Here is a 19,532-nt window from a genome sequence, read left to right on the forward strand (position 1 = left end):
TGGGAGGCTCTTGTTTTCAATAAGATATTTCATTGCTTATTACCCAATACTAGGAGCCTGGGTCATAAGAGGAACTGGACACTCTTGGATAAGGAGGAATACAACTGCCATTACTGAAACCTGCTGTGGTGATTTGTGTGATTGCAATGTTAAAAGCAGGAGTTATAACCACTTAGGAAGGAGAAAGTAGGCGAGCCGTATGGGGAAGGGAGCCACCATTAGCTGGTTTATATTTATTAATCACTCAGAACTGCAGGCTCTTAAAGGCCCAGAGACCAATGTGCTAACCCAGGAGGGTCAGAGAACCAGAAGAGTTGCTCTTTAAGTACTTGGCTGAATTGTATGGAAAGAAAAATTGTGGTGTGGGGGCCTCAGTTGGGCGGAAGACAGATAAAATATGAGTTTCTAAAAAGTATACAAAAGTTTATAACACAAGATACTGCAGCCAATGAGAGGTAACGTTTGGACCTAATGGTGGATAAAGATGAATTACTCACTGTAAGTGGTGGTTCCCCAGTGATGCTTACACTCCCTAGGGCAGTGGCCTCCAACCTTTCTACACCCAAGAGCACTTTAAGGGCAACCTAGGAGCTACCCCCCTCCTTCCCTGCCCCCCCCCCAGTCTGTCACTCACTTTAACTGGGCTGGGGTGGGGGTGGTGGTTCGGAGGGGGGCGCTGGGCTGGGGCCAAGGACTTCACTGGGAGGGGGCTGCGGGTTGAGCCTGGGGCAGAGTGTTGGGGTGCAGGAGGGCGCATGGGGTGCTGCCTCGGTGGGGGGGGTCAGGGCTGGAGGTTGGGGCACCCCCACCTCCAGCAGCTTCTGGTTAGCAGAGCAGTGGGGCTAAGGCAGGCTTCCTGCCTGCACCTGCCCCACTCAGGCACATCAGCACCTCCTCCCCATCATGAGCCGAGCCACACACACCCATGCCCCCCACCTCTGCCAGCCAGTAGCGCACTATGTGGCCATGCTGCTCGTGGACCTGTGGGGCGGAGGGCACATGGGGCTGCCACACAGCTCCCATTGTCCACAGCTCCCTGTTCCTGGCAAATGGGAGCTGTGGGGGGGGGGGGCGGTGCTTGCAGTCAGGAGCAGGGTGTAGACACCTAGTCCCCTCCCCCTCCCCCAAATCTTCCCACAGGGGCATGCTGGCTGTTTCTGGGAGTGGCGGGGGAGTCCCCAGGATCAATGGGTTGGTGACCAATGCCCTAGGGGCAGGGGGGACAATTCCAACCAGTAATGTATATCCTTGGTGCTGCAAAAGGGCTGAGGAAAATTATATGCACGATTAGTGGGAGGAAGCAATTGGGCAGAAAGATGAAAATGAAAATTGTGAATTTAAGAAGAGTTTATTAGATGTTTAAAAGCCACAATTGTAAAAGAAAACAGCTCAGGCAGTAAACACATCAATTACAAATACTAGTGTGTTCATAAACGGTGGGGGGCAATAGCAATCACTATGCATTGTGTGTTATGAACTGACTCCTTTACCATCCAGCTTTTGCTCAGTACAGATTTTACATACCCTGCCTAATAAAGTGCCAGTGTCTTCACTGTAGCCTCAGTCAAGCATGGAGAAGGGCGAAACTCAGTTCTCAAACTTCATTGCACTGCAACCACACAGCCCCAGGAAGCGGGACCAAAGCCTGAGCCCACCCGAGCCTCACCACCTGTTACCTTAGCCCCGCCACCCAGGGCTGAAGCCGAAGCCTGAGCCCCACCACCCAGGGCACTGAGGCTTCAGCTTTATCCCTGGGCCCCCGCCACTCTAACACCAGCCCTGATTAAAATGGGGTTGTCGTCCACTTTGCCATCATGACCCCCCGTTTGAGAACTGCTGAGCTAGTGGCTGATATCCCATGGGAACGTTCAGCAGAGGTTTTAGCATGGAAGTAAAAACTATTCCCAGAGTGTATAGATAGTTGCTGGAGCAGTAGGTCTAGGTCTGGACCTCCCACTTGAGTGCCATACCCACCACCTGAGCCACTCACTCACTTTTCCCTAACTCAGTGACTTTCTAATTATTTATCCACAGTGCAGCTGGGTCTCCAACAGGCTGCGTTAGAAAAGGTATGAGACCCAGCCACTGCCACCTGTTCTGAATCTGGTGGGTCTTACAAGAAATGGCTTAAGTGCCTGGTTCAGGGTTGCAAGTAGAGATAGGTGCCTCCCTCCAGTCTGGCCTGCAGAAGAGGAGTTGGTTGTAGGACACACACCTCTCATCATTGACTGCCATTGTAACATCCACAGACCCTGGTCATCGGTGGTTGGGATTGAAACGGACCTCTGGAACTTAGTGCATGAGCTAAAAGCCCTATGTCTGTTTCGCTAGGACTGTAGAGCAGAGAACTTAAGCTCTAAGTGATCTCGAGGGGACAGAACACAACACCCAGGCAGCCTGTGGGTTACACCATGGCCTAGTTCAAGTATCTCCCTACTCAGCAGGCTTTTGTGAATCTTATTTCTTCCCAGTTGTATATGCACCTAACCAAGGCTTATATCCCAGTAATTTTTCAGAGGTGTTTTGACACAGCTTTAATGTCTGAAGTCCCTTTATGAATCTAGCCCAAAGTGTGTTCTGTGCCTCCACACTGCAGCACTGTTCCACTACCCTGGTCAGATGAACCACATACTGCCCCATCAACAGTGGCTCAGTTTTATAATATAGGTAATCTACTCCCTAAGAGCTGTAGAGTTATGCAGTTTGAACTGCTGTAAAATGACAATATGGGGAAATGCAGTGGTAGAGCTGTATGAGCCCCAGCATATTAGAGAAGGCTGGTGAGATATGAGCTTTTATTGGACCCACTTCTGTTGGTAACGGGCAGAGTCCTGTTGCAGATTGAAACCTTGTCTCATCCACTTTGTCTTTCTAACAGGGGGGAAGGTACTTCCCCCTTGCATTCCTTTTGCATATTTCACCTGCTGCACAGTCCCAGCACGGTACATAGGTCTAGCTTTACAGGGCAAATGGAAGCATAGACTTACTTGTAAGAAACGTTACAGTGAGGAACAAGAACTGGAGTGTATCAGAACGTTTTCCACCATGGAAAAGGGTCCATGCAGTGATAAGCTGCAATTCCACAGCACGTGGCTGCTTTTACCCCTGTTCTGCATGTCACACACTGGACAGCAGTGGGGGCTGAAAACTAAAAAGCTAATTTAACCTGGGCATTTTTTGAAATGTTACTGTCTGCTTTACACATAGCTTAAAATACTCCCTCCCTTACCTCAGGTCTTAGTTTGGGGTTTTGCACTGAGGCTTAAGAGTTTGGCGCAGTTATGAAATATAGGAAAAAATTCACAGCTGGTGGTATGGGCATGGTTGTATGAGAGACTGGGTGGGTGGTCCTCTCCCATTGTGAATTATCTCCAACTGAGCCACTGCCACTAGCCCTTAGTGTAGAGTACACTAAAATCACCTAACTCTTAAGGAGCTTGCTGCCCAAAGGTTCTCAGGCTCACCCTCCATTGTATGAGGCCAGGTCTATACTACAGAATTACATCAGTATAACTACATTGCTCAATGGGTGGCAAAAATCCACACCCAAGTGACACAATCTAACCCCCACTGTAGGCAGTACTACGTTCATGGTAGAGCTTCTCCCATGGACACAATCCACCTCCCTAGAGGCAGTAGCTAACTACACTGACAGAAGTGTCTTCACTACAGCTACACAGGTGCAGCTATAGCACTGTACATGAAGGCAAGCCCTAAGAAAGGGATTCTCAGAAGCCAGCCAGCTGAACAGGAGCAAAATGCAGAGCAAAGGGGCAGGGCTAGCTCCTCAAAAGTATTTAGGCACTTAGTTTAATGGGAGTTGCACCCCTAGGCACTTCACTGAGGGCCCAAAGGGAAATGTCACCTGTTGCTCTGGCTTTTCAGCCATGAACGTTCTTCTCCCGCAATTAGCTGGAAAAATGAGACATGCTCCCTTATAGGCAACACAGCCCATGAGGTAGGGCACTCACTTTAGCTGTGGGAGAGCTGGCTTCAAGCCCTTAACCCCTCTAAATTACTGAGCACTCACAAATCCCCCAATGGTAGCTCAGCTGTCTTTTTGTGCAGGGGCCCAAGCTCTAGGTGTGGTCAGGTCACATCTGTGGGACTCTTACTAGACCCTGGTGGGCATGTAGGCTAGGAAACACTTAGCTGAAAGTCACACTGGACTCAGTTGTGGGCAGCCTCAGGACTTTAAATTTAAAGAGCCACCAGCTATTTAGACTAGTCAGATTCCCCATCTGTGACACTGAAGTCACTACCAGAACCCTTCTGAAGTAGCAATAGGTATCTTGATCTGGAAACTCTAGTGCAATTAGTAGGAGTTTGAGAATGGGAGGCTAAAAGACAGTAGTTTGATTCACTTTATCTCCGTAACTTTACACAGATGTTCAGAAACCTTAAAAGGCAACTTAGTCCAAATAAAATATGCTCAGGTTCATTTTTCTGGAAAGTTTGATGTTGGTGTAACCCACTTTAACATTACTTTAGTTGAACAACGAACTGCACGTATACTAATCTTTCTAAGAGGCACTTTAGAGGGGTGCATTTAGGTTTTTGTTGTTGGGGATTATATGAAGGAACATCTTTGAGTAAGGGATAGCACAGCAGTGCTTTAATGTCCCTGCCCCTGTTTTGCCTCCCCTGTACAGACCCTACCAGCAGGGCCATCGATGGGGGGAAGGGGGAAGGGGGCAGCGACGTTAAAGCACTGCCGCAGCAGCACTTTAATGTGGGCTGGGTATGGGCCGGTGCAGGTACCGGCTCGTACCAACTTTCATCCCGGTCCTAGGGCACCTGCTCAAGTCAACCATCATGGATTGCACTTTACAGAAGTCTGCTACTTCATGTATGTCAGCTTAAAACACTGCATTATACGCCACGTTCCTGGTGTGAATTCAGAAGCCAACTCCACATTGTATAAACGGCATTGTGCTTACAGATCTATTCCGGTAATGAAGCTGTGCAAAGTTGTCATGACATCTTATCACTCCAGCCACAAAAATCAACATAGCTTCCCTTTTCAACCGTACCTGGATAAGAAGCGAGCCTCGCCCTCAGTGCACACAAGAAGCCATTACCTTGCTCTCTAAGGGAATTAAATTAACCACCATCAAAAAAGAAGTTGAAAGTAACTAAAATGGAGACACCACTGTTTTATTTACATTCCCCCCATTACACTATTAAAGAAAATATGAACACAGCTTAATCTGTAAGAATTGCATTATTGTTCAAATTGGGAATGCAGCATTGTCAAATATTGACCGTTTTATTACTATGATGTATATTTATAAGTTTTCAATTTAATACAAAAAGAGAATTGGTTAAATAAAGAAAATCAGATCTAGCCAGATTGTCTGTTGTTGAAAACAGTACATCGTGAATCAGCACTTTTGTTGACTTCATACCAAAGACCCCTGATTAAGATATTTGCTTTTTAAAATTAATTCTGAATGTTTCAATAGGTGGCTCAGTCACTTAATGGCATGGGAGCTGCCCTCAGGTTTCCAGGCTACCAGGGTATCCTGGAAGTGAAGTGTGAGAGTCAATGATTTTCTCCCTCATACTTACTATTGGGAAATTTGTAACATCGTAATGCCTGTTGGCAAGGCAGCTGCTCATTTAGCCAGATGGATAAGCTCTAGAACAGACAGCAATAGTGATCATGTGGAAGAGAGGAAGGAAGCCTCATGTTTGTGGATACAGATCCTCAAAAGCCATCTGATCAGGTTCAGCAAGCAAGAAAGCCACTCAAATCCTGTGAGGCACCCAACCACCACTTAAATACACCTTGCAAACCAGACAGGAAGCAGATCTTCATGGCACAAGGTCCATGAATGTGCCAAACTCACAAATCATTGCTATAGAAGTGGAGTATCTCATTTTCAGTGCTTGTTTAGCAACAATACCTGTACATTATATACAGCAACACACAAGGACAAGCTTGTTCCTCCCAATCCTTGCTCTTTAAAGACAATGAAAAAAAAGCTTGTTAAAAACCAGACTCCGGGCTTATAAATAGTGCAGAGAATGCAAATGCCAAGAAAACAATGCCTCCTATGATTGTCACTGAAAGACAAAAAAGAAAAAAGTTAGATGTTGTACAGGTAAAAATAGTTTTAAAACAAGTTAAATGCACTTCTACCATGCCTCATGAGGGGTCCATTTTCATGGACTTGACTTCCACACTAATATGCACAGTTCAGAGGTTACTTAAACTGCCTGCACTGGAAATTATTTCTGACTCATGCAGCACCCTGCCAAGGTGCGTCTGTTGTCATCCTCCTGGCTAGCTGCACAGATGTAAATAAGGATAAATTTTGACCCTTAAAATGAAACTTGGTTTTAACTCTATTATACATAAACCAGAATAAAACGCAGCCTGCTGCCCCGGAATTGGGAAGTTTTGGCTGACAGAAGAAAGAAAAAAAAACCTACTTTACTCTACATTAAGGCAAAGGTGCAGTCACAAGAGCAAATGGTGATGAGTACTGCTAGCATAGTTCTCCAGATTATACCAGCACTGAAAATCTGACTTTAGAAACATTACAACTCCACCTCCAGTGACCAGAGAAATTGTATCATGATGCTTCTCAGCAACATCTTAAGTCACTATTTGCTGATGAGATACTAACATTTCCTTGGCCAGTGTAAACAGGGGACTATCTAAGTTTCATGAATAGTATTTACTTTTAGAATGTGTGCACGCTATTGCTGCGGAAATGAATTTTCTTGATGTGTCTTGTACCTTTTCTGGGGGCAAGAAAATAAGACTATTACATTTGGACAAGCTGTGGCCTGCCTCCAAGATGGGCATATCCCTGTTAGTCAAAATATTATAAAAACACCCACTATGCACAGCAGATACTCTGAAAAGCAGTTGTTCCACATGTACAATAGCTCTAAAAAGGCTGAGACACAACTGGGATTTTTCGATAGCCTAACCCCCTTAATCCCTCTCCTTTGAAAGACCTAGCCTAAACTCCTAGAGGGTAGAATCCCTGCTGCTGTTTGCCAGACAGCATACTTTGCGTTTCTTAGATGCTTAAGATTTTCTTCCACCACCATACCCCAGGAGCTAAATTATGTGCCTCATCTTAATTTACTTTTAAACCCAATATTGGAATTCAGTACCCACCTGAAACTCAAATCACAGTAAGAAAAGACTTGCTACATTACGAAACATGATTATGATTGAGCTTCTGGACTAAGCTCCTCCATAGCACCAACCAGCACTAAGTTACAAGGAACACAATCTTAGCTTGGCTGGTTCTACTTGTGGTGGCATGTAGGCTATGCGTCGCTACATGCTACAGTGAAAAGCAGGCTGCGTCCACACTGTGGTGTGTAGCTCCACATGTTGGGGATAGACTCTGGCAACAGAGAGGCAGTGTGAAAATAGCAGCATAGATGGGGGAGGCACTGCTTGGGCGAGTAGAGAACAATGCAGGGTACATACCGCATGGTTCAAGTGTGCCTTCACTTTACTCACTTAAGCCATGCGTTGCCATCTACAGTGCTATATATACCCATGCGGGGGGGGGGGTGCACTCATATGAAAGGCAGAGGATCAAGTCTTCACAGGAAGGGTGCGAGGTGGAAGTGACAAGTGCTAAAGGCAGCTATAAAAGCCTCTAGTGAGTTTGGCAGTGTGACAATAAAAAATTAACTTAAACACACCATTTTAAGCTCCTTCACATACCTTCTTTAGCATTAAAAACACTGCCTTTAACTGCACCTCATGTGCACATGCCATCATTTTTGTTCTGATGGTCACTGAAGCCAGCTATAGTTGTGTTGAGTATTTCTTTTTTCAGTTAGAATGAGATTTCACTTACCAGTCCTAACAGAAATTTTTTGTGCTATCATCCTTCCTCCAATAACCGCTAACCCAGTGCATAGACAGTGTCCTACTGTTCCTCCCACTGCCACACCATAGGGATCCTATGCAAACACACAAGATCAACATTAGCACAGGTGAAAACCTATAAGCCTCAAACAGCAGTTTACCAGGAAAAAATTATGCTTTCCTAGTTTGCTGCAAGGCAAGGTAACCCCCAGAGAATATCGTCAATCCCTCTGAGGGGTTTTGCATGGCCTAATAGCAGTTGTTTCCTGCAACACTGAGGAACAATCACAACAGAAAAAAGACTTAAAATCTGATAAATCAGGAGCAACCTATTAATCTACTTAAAGATGGTTGAAAAGTGCCATAACACAGACCCAGGATTCACTTTGTTTACCTACCACTGAAAAGCAGCCACCAGGGTGGAGGCAAAGCAAAACTACACAGTTAGAAGAACACTAACTCAAAAGTTAAGAAATGTCAAACAAACTGTAAAGAGGATCTTTTGGTAGTCAGAGCACATGCTAGTTACCAGAAGTATTCTGTCAAGGTCCATTAGGCCAATGCACCTTCGCTAAAAAGGCCACCCAAAGAAGTATGAAATCAGAGGAACTAGGACTGGAAATATAGGTACCAAATTTTAGCCTAGATGGAAACTGTTATTCTATTCTAGGTTTACCAGCAGTCACAACTGTAACATCACTGGATGAAGTTTTCAACTGCATACATTTACTTATCCAATACTTAAATGGATAGCTAAGATTTACCTACAAACCACTTTACAAAGTTGAAGGCTTTAGAGTTGCTATTTTTGTTAAAAGTTACTGGAAGGGTAAATAAAAAGACAAGAGACAATTGCTCTGCTATAGAGAACAAACACGGCGGGAAGTGTTACACAGCTTCTCAAGGTATCCTCTCCTTCTGTCTTACCTTCTTACAGTAGTCAGGATATAACTAACAATCCTAGACCAAAGATGACTTGGGGAAATCTTCAAAAGGCAAAAGTAGCAGCTGGGTACCTAGTTGTCATTTGTACTTTTGAAACTTTTTGTATCTCCTCGAGGAAGGAAAGGTGTTAGACTCTCAACAGAAGGAAAAAGAAATGACAGTATTTCTTCCCTACAAGGAGTGCATGAGGGAGGGTCTCTAGAAAGCAAAGAGAAGAAAAAGTCTATTCAGGGAAACATCAGACCCAGAAGGAGAGTAAATTGGGACTGGCTGGGCAAGGAGACTAGGACAAGGATCCATGGAGATGTAGAAAACTGATGGGACAGGGAGCCCAGAGTGAGGGAGCTAGGCAAGGGAGAACTGGATTGGGATGAGGAGCCATGGGTGCAGAAGAAACAAGACAGGGAAAGGTTGGAGGGGACAAGGCAAAAAGGGGGTCACATCTGGGGGAAGGAATGGGCAGAAGGGACTGTGCTCGCTACAGCACACTCCCCTCCACAGACTGAAATGGAACCCAAAATTCCTGAGTCTCACCAGTCCTGTGCTGTCAGCAAATCTGTGAAACCCTTGGGCAAAATGTGCTTCATATGCAGCAAGTGCTGGTACACAGAAGATGACAACCTACTATTGCTATCACTTATTCTGCTAGCTGAAGTGGCAGAGGTTTGTGTGGAGGATCTAAAGGCTCCAACCCTGCTGATGACCCATGAGGGTATCAATGTCATGCTACATGATGGAATTGTTTTTTTTTCCAGTTTGTTTTTAAAACCTACGAAATTGAACATAAAAATGACATTTGCAATACATTAAAAGTTCCACAGTTGAACATTCAAAAGTTAGGAATGCCAAACTTCAGGCTGCCAGAGAGACCTTAATTCAGCTTCCTGATGCGTATGCATTATTATGTAACTACATACATAATCAGTCTAATTACATGATCACAGGATGCCTGCCTCTTTCAGTTCCCGAAATTGATAGGGTTCACTTAATGAGCAGCTACTCAATATTTTGTTTTCTCCTCATTGTTCAAATACTATTTGAACACTCCACACTATTCAAACCCTGGTCTGATGACAGAATTATTAATTTTCTCATGTGCTTTTCTATGGTACTCATCACTACGGTATCTGAGTCATTCGCAAACATTAACTGACTTACCCTCGCAACACCCCTGTGGGGTGAGGAACTATGAGGCAGAGTGTGTGTAAGATCAAGAGTATCCACTAATTTGGGGTGTCCAACTTGAGACTTCCCAAGACCTGATTAAACTTAGCATTATATAGCTAAAATAATATAATTAAATACTATCGTAATGCATATGCACAAAGAGATCAAATTAAGGTTGCACACACACACAACGTTTGTTGTGGCAGTTCCTACTTTCTGAGTGCTTGATTTTGCAAGCATAATGTTTGGGTATATAACAGAAAAGTGAAATGCAGCATGTATGCATCTATCCAGAAAGATTATCTTTCCCCTCCATTTCCAGCACACCAGAAGCTTAAGTGTATTCCCTTTTTCAGTGTCTTCCTTGCTTTAGCAGCACTGTTGATGTCAATCAATATAAATAGTATTTTAATGCTTGTTTTTCAGAGCAGCTCACAATTAATAGTGATACATATAAGATAATGCATTTTGGATTCTAAGAAACAATCAGCTTTTAACAGTTTTAAGGACTGATCAAATTACAAGTTCCTCTTTAAAGCTATAAATAGTTTTAATAGCAATATCTGCTTAGCCTGACATTTTCAAAAAGGTTTCTTAAATGATTGTCACGTTGTTCCATGCAATAACCATCTCTTATTCTGTACAGCTGAGGAGAGAAAACAGCTTTTTCCAGAAATGACACGCAGTCCCAAACCATGCAGTTAACAATATAACTATCTTTAGAGGAAGACTGTAACAGCAGTAACACCTCAGGTATTGAGGATACACAGAAATAACCACACTGCCTTCAGATTCATGCCTCCATATGCTCCCAACATTAACTGGGTATATCTAATAAACTACAAAAGAGAATCTGAGAATTTGATGTGCTGATGAAGTATATACCATCTGTCTCTCTACCTCATCTGCTGCCAATATTAAAAAACATGACAAAAGAAGGACATTTTGTATCCGTCACACTCACCTCTCTTGCTGCCAGGACTATTGTTGTCAATTGAGAGCGATCACCCCATTCTGCTACAAATGTTAAAGTAAAAGCTTGAACAAAAATTGGAGAAATAAAATGCAGCCACTTCTTCTGAGGTATATTTGTGCCTGTCCCTGTTTCCACATCTCCTGGCCCATTTAATAGTTTCGTTCTCTGGAACTGGAAACAAGAAGCCCTTCAGAAGAACTGAAATATTATCCAAATATCCCAATGCAAATACTGCTCAAATGTAAACCCAATAATTTAATACCCAGGACAGTTAGACTTTGAACAATAAACTTAACTGTTGATATATAAATTGTAGGTAACCTTAAATATTCTACTCTTACCCTTTTCCTCCAAGTAACTGTCTGCCTCAAAGCTGTACAACTAGACATTTAGACAATTCAAATATTTAGCTCCTACTACAAATGTGCAAAGTAGGCAGAAACAAACGCAAAATAAATCATTTATTTTAGAAAGTGATATATGATGAGCTGTTATGCTATTTTTAATTATACTGAGAAGAAACTGAATGCATTATTATGGTGATAAACAGTGGTGGCTCTTGAGTTGGGAGAGGGGAAGACAGTAAAATTAGTGACAAGAATAATAAATGAAATAAATGAAGTAGTATTAACTGTATTCCTTACAGCTGCAGTATTCTGATTAGGTTATGTCCACAAGTACACCTGCAGCAACACTAGCTTCAGTATTACTCTACTTAAATGTTATAAATAAAAGCAGCAGCAATGGCAGCTGTCAACATTCTGGCTGGTAAATCCCCAGGTGAAAAAGATACATAGAATTCATGCTTGAAATATGAAGAAGCAGTTCACTTCTCTCTCTCACCTCAAAATGCAGCCATACAGCTCAGAATTACAGCCAGCTGTTAAAACAGTCTCCAGGAAATTAGCAGGAGGCATTCTGTTATGTGGTCCCATGGTAAAGAGGGGCATTTCTGTCTGTTTTCATGTTATTGTTAACCACACATTGTTTTGCATCAGACTCGTATTACACATATATACAGCTGAGCAACGCTCTTCCTTAATTGTGCAACCTAACTGGCCTAAGTGTTTCATCAGTCATCACTTCTAGGTACTTTATGACTTACTTCTTCATCTTTTTTCTTGATTTCTGCTTGAACTTCCTCCAGCTCCTCCTGACCCTCATCTGGGCTCATCTTCAAGCCTTCCCGAAGCATTCGGATGCCAAAAATTGCAAACAGTGCAGTTGACGCATAGTATGTGTACACTCGGGGGATAACTGTGGTGGCATAGCCAAATAAAACTGAAAGAAAATAAGTTACGTTATGTGTTAAATACCACCAAGATGAGCACTGATGATATTACTATTTTTAAGTGCTGCTCCTTAGCAAAGCTCACTGTTCAGAGACCTATTACAAAACATTCAAACACTTTGTTTTCCTGTATTCTGAGCTACAGAGCATCGCGTTGGTGGCCATGGTAAACTGTTGTGACAGTAGCCTTTGGAGCTGCTCTAACTTATACTGAGGGCAGCGCCACCCCAGAATCCTAGAGATGTCTAAAGCTACCTTCCCCTCCCAGACCCTGGCTACTTTTTCTGTGTATTGCACAGAAAAAAGGATCACAGAACCTGGCCATTAATCTCATTTAAACTTACGTAAGCATAAGTCCAAGACAGCCCAATTTATATCAATATACATGTTATCTCTGAGTGCCCTCTGTCTTCAACTAATGAATGAAGTTATACGATCCCATTGCATTTACTTGGAAAGGCATAACATTTATATGCTAAGAGACTACAAAAAAAGCTAGTAGCCCTTAAAGCTATATAGAAAAGAATCACTAACAAATCCTGCATACCTGCTGCATTCATTTTCACTTTGGTTAAGATTTAAGGATGACAGACTATATGCATACATTTAATCAGTGAATTCTGAGAAAGGCAGCAGAGTTCTAACCTGATAAGCATGTCATCAGTCCTAAGGCAAGCATGGCACCAGCCATTACAGTCAAACGATTATAACGCATTGCCATGATGGCTGCAATAAAGAAGGTCTTATCCCCCAGCTCTGACACAATGATGACTGATATGGCAGCCACAAAAGCATGAATAAACCCCAAATTAGTTTTATCAGCAGATTCTTCACTGATAAGATGAACTGGAGGAACTGGCGTGGGCCATTTCTGTAAAAGAAGAAAATGATTGCTTAAGGTTGAACATTTAACTCCCAAAAGAATGCAACTCTAGTTTTCTCCTATTGCAAACCATTACAGTCTAATACTTTTTATTAGAATATTTTCAGGCAGGATTATTGAAGTTTTCCTTCAATCAGAATCTTTTAACTACTACTGACTGCCACCCATCTGGGACTATAGCGATCAGTCATTAACCTATGATATCCTGCTATGATTAATAATGAAATACCTTTGTACAGATTATATTACTTAGGTATAGCAATCACTATCATAATAAATGGAAGGTACATTCAAGTCACTGCAAAACTGCAATTTACAATACATGTCTCTTTCTGTTATTTTGGCAGACCAGTGAAGCAAGCAGTTTTCGGGTTACTGTATTACATCTAAAAAAAAGGAGGAGTACTTGTGGCACCTTAGAGACTAACAAATTTATCTGAGCATAAGCTTTTGTGGGCTAAAACCCACTTCATCGGATGCAGGGTTTTAGCCCACGAAAGTTTATGCTCAAATAAATGTGTTAGTCTCTAAGGTGCCACAAGTACTCCTTGTTCTTTTCGCTGATACAGACCAACATGGCTGCTACTCTGAAACCTGTATTACGTCTAATACTTAAGCCAAAATTAAGTGTTCATAGTATCTTGGCACAAGTGTAAAGCTTCTTAACATTTAAGCATGATCAGGTGTAGCTTTCTTCTCTTCCTTCCAAAATTCTATTATCTAAGCCACAGTGAAGTTTGATACAAGTGTTATTTTACTGCCATCATAAGTGCACTGCCTTATTTTTGAAAAGCATAATGAGGTTTCTAGTGAGCTCATGCTCACTATTTATCTCCCTTGTGAAGATCACTTGGGATTTTACTAATAAATGAAGTCTGAATTTTGCAAAAAGAAAGATATAGAGCCAGAACATGGCCATTAAAACATACAGTGAAGTAAATATAAAGTTGTTCTAACCAGCTTTTTGCTGAATTGTGAAGTGTCAGTTTTAATGTATCTATTGATCGTGACAGACTACCCTACATTTAATAAATAAAAGTGGTTAATCTTCATCTTTTCCAGAACCAAGTCTTTCTAATCTCCCTTAAAATCCTGCATACAGCCAGTTACATTTAAAGCTCATGCTTCACACTATAGGGACTAAAAAGCACACATTACTGATACTTTCCCAAACTGGTTGGCAGCTAATCAGCCAACCGAACCAAAAACAGTGAAGTTATCTAAACAAGTTTGAATATTACAACGTTTAGACGTTAATCCTAATTTTCAGAATTGAAAGATACTAAAAACTTATCATGAGTTTCAATTTAAGGCAAAATATGCTTTCCTTTTGTTTATGTCAAGAACACCTGGAGAAGTCAGTTCCCCATTCACTAGCAAGTAAGCAAACACGCTGTCATCAGATTAATGCTTTCAGAGTGTCATCTTACTTTTTGTGGTCAAGTTTTGCTGTTCATTTTATCAAATGCCAAATCCCCAGTTTAATGTCCCATTTTCGGTAGACCAATTTCTAGCAAATAAAATTCCACCCCCCTCCGCCCCAGCCTGCAGCTCCTTTGTTGCATTCCATGATCATCCATCAAGCCACCACTTGTGAATTCTTACAGTAAGAGCTATAGCAGAAATAGTCTCAACTCTCAAGTGAACTATGGTGAACATAAAGTACTTAATTCTTTAGAGATGCATTAACAGATTTAATTTGAAAATCAAGATTAAGAGTCAAGTTTTGTAGGCTAAAGGTTCTAGTTTCTTGCATACTGTTTCTCTTAGCATACTGTACGTGCCTCTGCCTGTCAGCCCCACATACCAATGAATATGAAGTCAACAACTGGAGGTGGAGACAAGGAGCAAAGTGAAATTTTTCTGGAGTTAAGGGAAATGTTTACCAGCAACATACGTAGCATTATTTAGATTGCTATAATGTCCAAAATATACTAGACACTTCCTAAACACAGCCCTATTCTGTGCCCTCAAGACAGTCCAGTACAAGGTACATAGGAAGATTTTCAGAGGCACAAATCGGAGTTAGGTGCCTAACTGCTCTTTGTGCCTTTGAAAGTCTCCCCTTTCAGAAGTAAATGTTGACCAATCTAACAACTGATATCCCTGTACAGATTCAGGTTTTTCCTAACAACAGATTCACTTTACCTCAATAACCTATTCCTTCTTAAGCTTCATGATTCCCATAATACTTGTTTTAAAACAAACAAAACAAACAAAAAAACACCGCTGTTCAGCCAGATGGAAATTATTACCTTTCCATTTCTGAAAGCACTATTTTATAGACAGAGAAACTTGATAAGTCTGGGAAAGAATAAGAGGGCAGATGATTGAGATAACAAGCCATGACCAGAGGTCTGGGTCTAAAGTGACTCCTCAACAAGATCTAGGTGAAATCTTCATTAGCTCTTGCAGGCCTTTGGGCAAAGTTAAATAGTTGGGGGAGGGGGTTGGCTTTAAACCTCTATCAGGCTAGGAATACAATAAAGGCAATATTTTTCCATTCATGTTTCATTCCTCACTAGCACTTATCCGTCTTCCCAATCTCATCACCTCTATCCACTTTGCTGCGTCAACTGTTTTCCTCTTCTAGTTTGGTCTTGCTCCTTCCCTTCTGCTCTGCATTTTAGCCTACGCTGCTCATGTTCTCTCTGCTTCCCTTTTTCTTCTGCCCTCACAGTGTCAAGTATGGAAATACTAAAGAGCTTCTACAGTCCCTCCTAAAGCATATGGTCAAAGTGTTGTAGCAGCATTTCCTAATATGGGAGCCCACTAACTAAGGATTAATGTGCTTGATTAATTGATGGCCAGTATTAAATGATCCAGAACACTTGGGAAAAACATGACACATTTCAATAGTTAAAGTATAAGACACTAGTATGTTTGCATGAATGACTTCCCCTTTGTTGTTCATTTGTAGCCATTAGGGCTTTGCTTCAACATACATGCTGGGATCTAGTTAACCAGATTATCACTTCAGGAAGGTGAGCCAAAGTCATTCTTTATTCAGACAGGAACAAAATCCACTTTTAATTCAGTTCTGTGAACAGGGTATCAATTTCAGATTGCACATGCCTCTATCCACTGCTGGACTCCCCACTGCCGTCAATGGGAGGTTTGCAGAAAGGCCAAGGGACTACAGTCTTTTACGCTGCAATTAAGTTTAATTACGTGTTATTAGTTAGGTATTATATAAATCAAGGTTAACTTGGCTGCCATGTGGGCTAAACACCTTTTCTTCTAGATTAAAGCTTGGATTCTGCAGACCCACCCTAGGTCACATACCCAGGAGCGCTCAACAGGCGGGGCAGGCTGGAGACACCCGACACTCTCCCCAGGCGGGGTGTCTGCCCCCGCCGCAGCCCGCCCACCCCGACCTCATCCGCCCCGTGCCGGGCGCTGGGCGACAGGCGGCCCCGCCCAGGATGCTGCCACAGGGCTCCGGGCTGCGGCCGCTGTGCACCCGCGGGGACGGAGGAGAAGCAGCGGGGGACACCCCCCAGCACCACACCCCCACCCGCCCGGCCCCCGCCTCACCTCGGCCCGGCCCGGATCTAGCCCCTGCACCGCGGGCTGCGGCTGCTGCTGCTGTGGCGGCGCCGGCGGCTCCTTGTTCCTGCCGGGCTCTTCCTCCAGGGCGGCGCGCAGCCCGGCGGGCGCGGCCAGGAGCATCAGGAGCAGCAGCGCGGCGGCCCGGCAGGACGCTCGGCCCCCCGCTGCCTCCGGGCCCCGCCGGCCGCCCCCCGGCCCCATCCCGGCCTGCGACTCGCGGAGCGGCCCCGGCTCGACCCGACCCCGCAGGGAGACCTAGCGGCGCCGCGCCATGGCCGCTCCCGGGGGGGGGGGACGGGCCGATCCCCGCAGCCGCCTCAACCGTCTCCCGCACCGGCCGCCACCGAGTCCCAGCGCGCGGGTGGAGGGCAGGGCAGGAAGCGCTCACTCAGGAGCGCCGCCTCCAGCGCGCAGAGCAACCAAGCCCGCCCTGCTTCCCGCAGCCGCGCCCCTGATTGGCTGCGATCGCCACCACGTCATGTAGGCGTAAGAGCGCGGAGCTGACAGGTTAGGCTGAGCCACGCCGATCCCCTCCCAGACTAAGGGGAACCGGCGTTGTCTGAGACATGAAATCTTGTGACACCCCGATGTCCCGCCCCCGCCCTCCAGTACCAGCCTGTGGAAGCTTTACGTGTCCTTCCCATGAGCCTGCTGCCTAGCAACGCGCTGCCCGCCCCTGTGCCCCGCGCGAAGGGAGGGGGAGGGGCGAAAGACCGCGGCTCCCGAGCGCCGGCAGCCGCAGCCCGGCGCGTTGCAGCCCCTCTCCCTGGGCTGGAGTCTGCGCACAGAGCGGCGCGGCCCTGCGGGAGTCACCCCCGGGAGGCCGAGGGGAGAACCCGGCTTTGCAATGCAGAGAGTTCTGAATCCCAGCGGGGGAGACGCCCCAGCTCAAGGCAGCTCCTGGCCCCGCTGCAGGTGCCGCTCCACGTGGCTCCATAGCTCAGGGGTTAGGACATGGGCTTCATCAACCAGGGCTCACAAGGCCAAGCTGCCTTAGCAGCAGTTTCTGGATGGGCCTCGTAGTGGCTCCCTGCCAGACCTTCGCTCCCATCCCAGTTTCCTCATTTGTTGCCCCCTAGAATTGCTTGAGATCTGGGTCCTTAGGCTGGGAGAGACAGAGACACCTTTAAGATTGGGGCGGGAGGCAGTAGGTGCACAGGGCCCAGCAGCTGCAGCCAGTGCTGTTGGAACCACCAAGAGCATTCAAGGGACCAGCCAGGAGCTTGCAGCATCCCGAACAACCCCTGGGTTGTGTTAGTGTTAGCAGCATCCCAAACAACCAAGTACAAATGCACTCCGTTTATAAGAATTACCGATACAAGAATCAGCCACATACAGTGATCAAAACCACTGGGACAAAATCATTCCTATACTAACCCTGCTAAAATACTCCAATTTTAAGAATCAAACATATAAGGATCATTTGGGGGCAAACTGACTATTTGTAATACAATAATCAAGTGCAAGGACACACAAAAAGCCAATAAAGCTGTTTTGAATTTGATGACATATCGCATTACTAGGCAAGTAGTGTGTCTGAAGTATAATCCCAGTGTAGAAACAAGATGTGCCATTTATATGCGAGTCAACGTGGCAGGAAAAAGAAAGATGCTTTCTGCAGATGGAAAATACCACCTTCTAGAGTGTTCCCAAAACCAGCCAAAGAGAAGCAGCTCAGAAATTGGGCATTCCACAAACTACATTGTCTAAGAGTCTCAAAGCCAGGGAGAGCATCATACAAAATGAAGGAGACAGAAAAAGAATGAGGTCAGGCAAGGGCACCTATGGTTTAGGTGGTGCTTATAAAGTGGATAAGAAATGCCAGAGAAATGCCCTCTAAATGGACCATTGGTAATGCAAAAAGCAGAACTGGCAGCAGCCCTGGGCATTACTGACTTCAAGGCCAACACTGGCTGATTTGAGACCTTTAAAAAACAAGAGGGGATTGTTTTTAAGAAAATGCCTGGAGAAGCCAAAGATGCAGACGTTAGGGTACACAAAGAATGGTTAGAAAACGAGCGGATTGAAACAAGACAGGACTTTGCTGAAGAAGACATTTGGAATGCAGACGAAAGTAGAATTTACTTTCCAGCCCTACCTGATGGCACTCTTATCTTTAAATAAGACAATAAAAAAGGAGGAAAGAAGTCTAAAGAAATAATTACTCCTCTGTTCATTTGTTCCATGATTGGTTAGAAAAAGGACCTCATCATCAGGAAAAGTCAAAATCCAGTGTTTGAAAAATGTGAGACAGCTTGCAGCCACTCTGCTGCCAATGCATCTGCTTGGATAACAGGCTATCTATTCAGTGAGTGGCTGAACGACTGGGATCAAAAGTTGGGCCTGGAAAGGAGAAAGATTTTGCTACTTGTGGACAACTGCACAGCCCATGTGACGAAAGAGGTGGCATTGAGGAATATCCGACTTAAATTCCTCCCAAAGAACACAACTTCTTTCTTTCAGCCATGTGATCAGGGAATTAACAGAACTGCCAAGGTGTACTTTCGCAAGCATATGGCTCACAGGGTCAGGGACAGCAGGTTTGAATAATTTTTGGTGGTGCCCAGAATGGGTCCAAGTTCCGCCCCCCCACTGCCCTCACACACACCTGCCTAAGGCTCTGGGAGGAAGTTTGGGTGCGGGAGGGGATTTGAGGTGCAGGCTCTAGGAGGAAGTTTGGATGTTGTGTGCAGGCTCTGGGCTGGGGCAGGGGGTTGGAGTGCAGGAGGAGGTTTGGGGTGCAGGCTTTGGGAGCAAGTTTGGTGCAGAAGGAGTGTGGGCTCTGGGAAGGAGTTTGGGTGCAGGAGGAGGTTTGGGGTTCAGGCTCTGGGAAGGACTTTGGGTGCTGGGTGTGGGCTCTGGGCTGGGA

The 19,532-nt window shown here is 44.7% G+C and overlaps 1 protein-coding gene across 1 annotated transcript; it reads right to left on the bottom strand.

Annotated features, from left to right (window-relative positions):
* Positions 1 to 1,314: 1,314 nt before the first annotated feature.
* Positions 1,315 to 17,032, bottom strand: TMEM165 (transmembrane protein 165). Its single transcript, XM_045018979.1, has 6 exons — positions 16,649 to 17,032; positions 12,874 to 13,099; positions 12,043 to 12,218; positions 10,926 to 11,108; positions 7,839 to 7,944; positions 1,315 to 6,069 (listed from the first exon to the last, which is right to left on the bottom strand). The coding sequence occupies exons 1-6, from the start codon at positions 16,862 to 16,864 to the stop codon at positions 5,993 to 5,995; spliced, it is 984 nt and encodes a 327-aa protein (XP_044874914.1). The 5' UTR covers positions 16,865 to 17,032; the 3' UTR covers positions 1,315 to 5,992.
* Between the last annotated feature and the right edge of the window lie 2,500 nt (positions 17,033 to 19,532).

Source organism: Mauremys mutica, chromosome 5, assembly GCF_020497125.1.
Source record: "Mauremys mutica isolate MM-2020 ecotype Southern chromosome 5, ASM2049712v1, whole genome shotgun sequence".
Taxonomy (NCBI): Eukaryota; Metazoa; Chordata; order Testudines; family Geoemydidae; genus Mauremys; species Mauremys mutica.

What these genes read in the sequence shown, in the direction of transcription:
- TMEM165 (XM_045018979.1), bottom strand. Translation starts at nt 16,864, where the DNA reads ATGGGGCCGGGGGGCGGCCGGCGGGGCCCGGAGGCAGCGGGGGGCCGA. An exon ending in TAGATCCGGGCCGGGCCGAG is followed by an intron (nt 13,100 to 16,648) that starts GTGAGGCGGGGG and finishes CTTCTTTTACAG; the next exon opens with AAATGGCCCACGCCAGTTCC. An exon ending in AAAAATTTCTGTTAGGACTG is followed by an intron (nt 6,070 to 7,838) that starts GTAAGTGAAATC and finishes TTTGTCTTTCAG; the next exon opens with TGACAATCATAGGAGGCATT.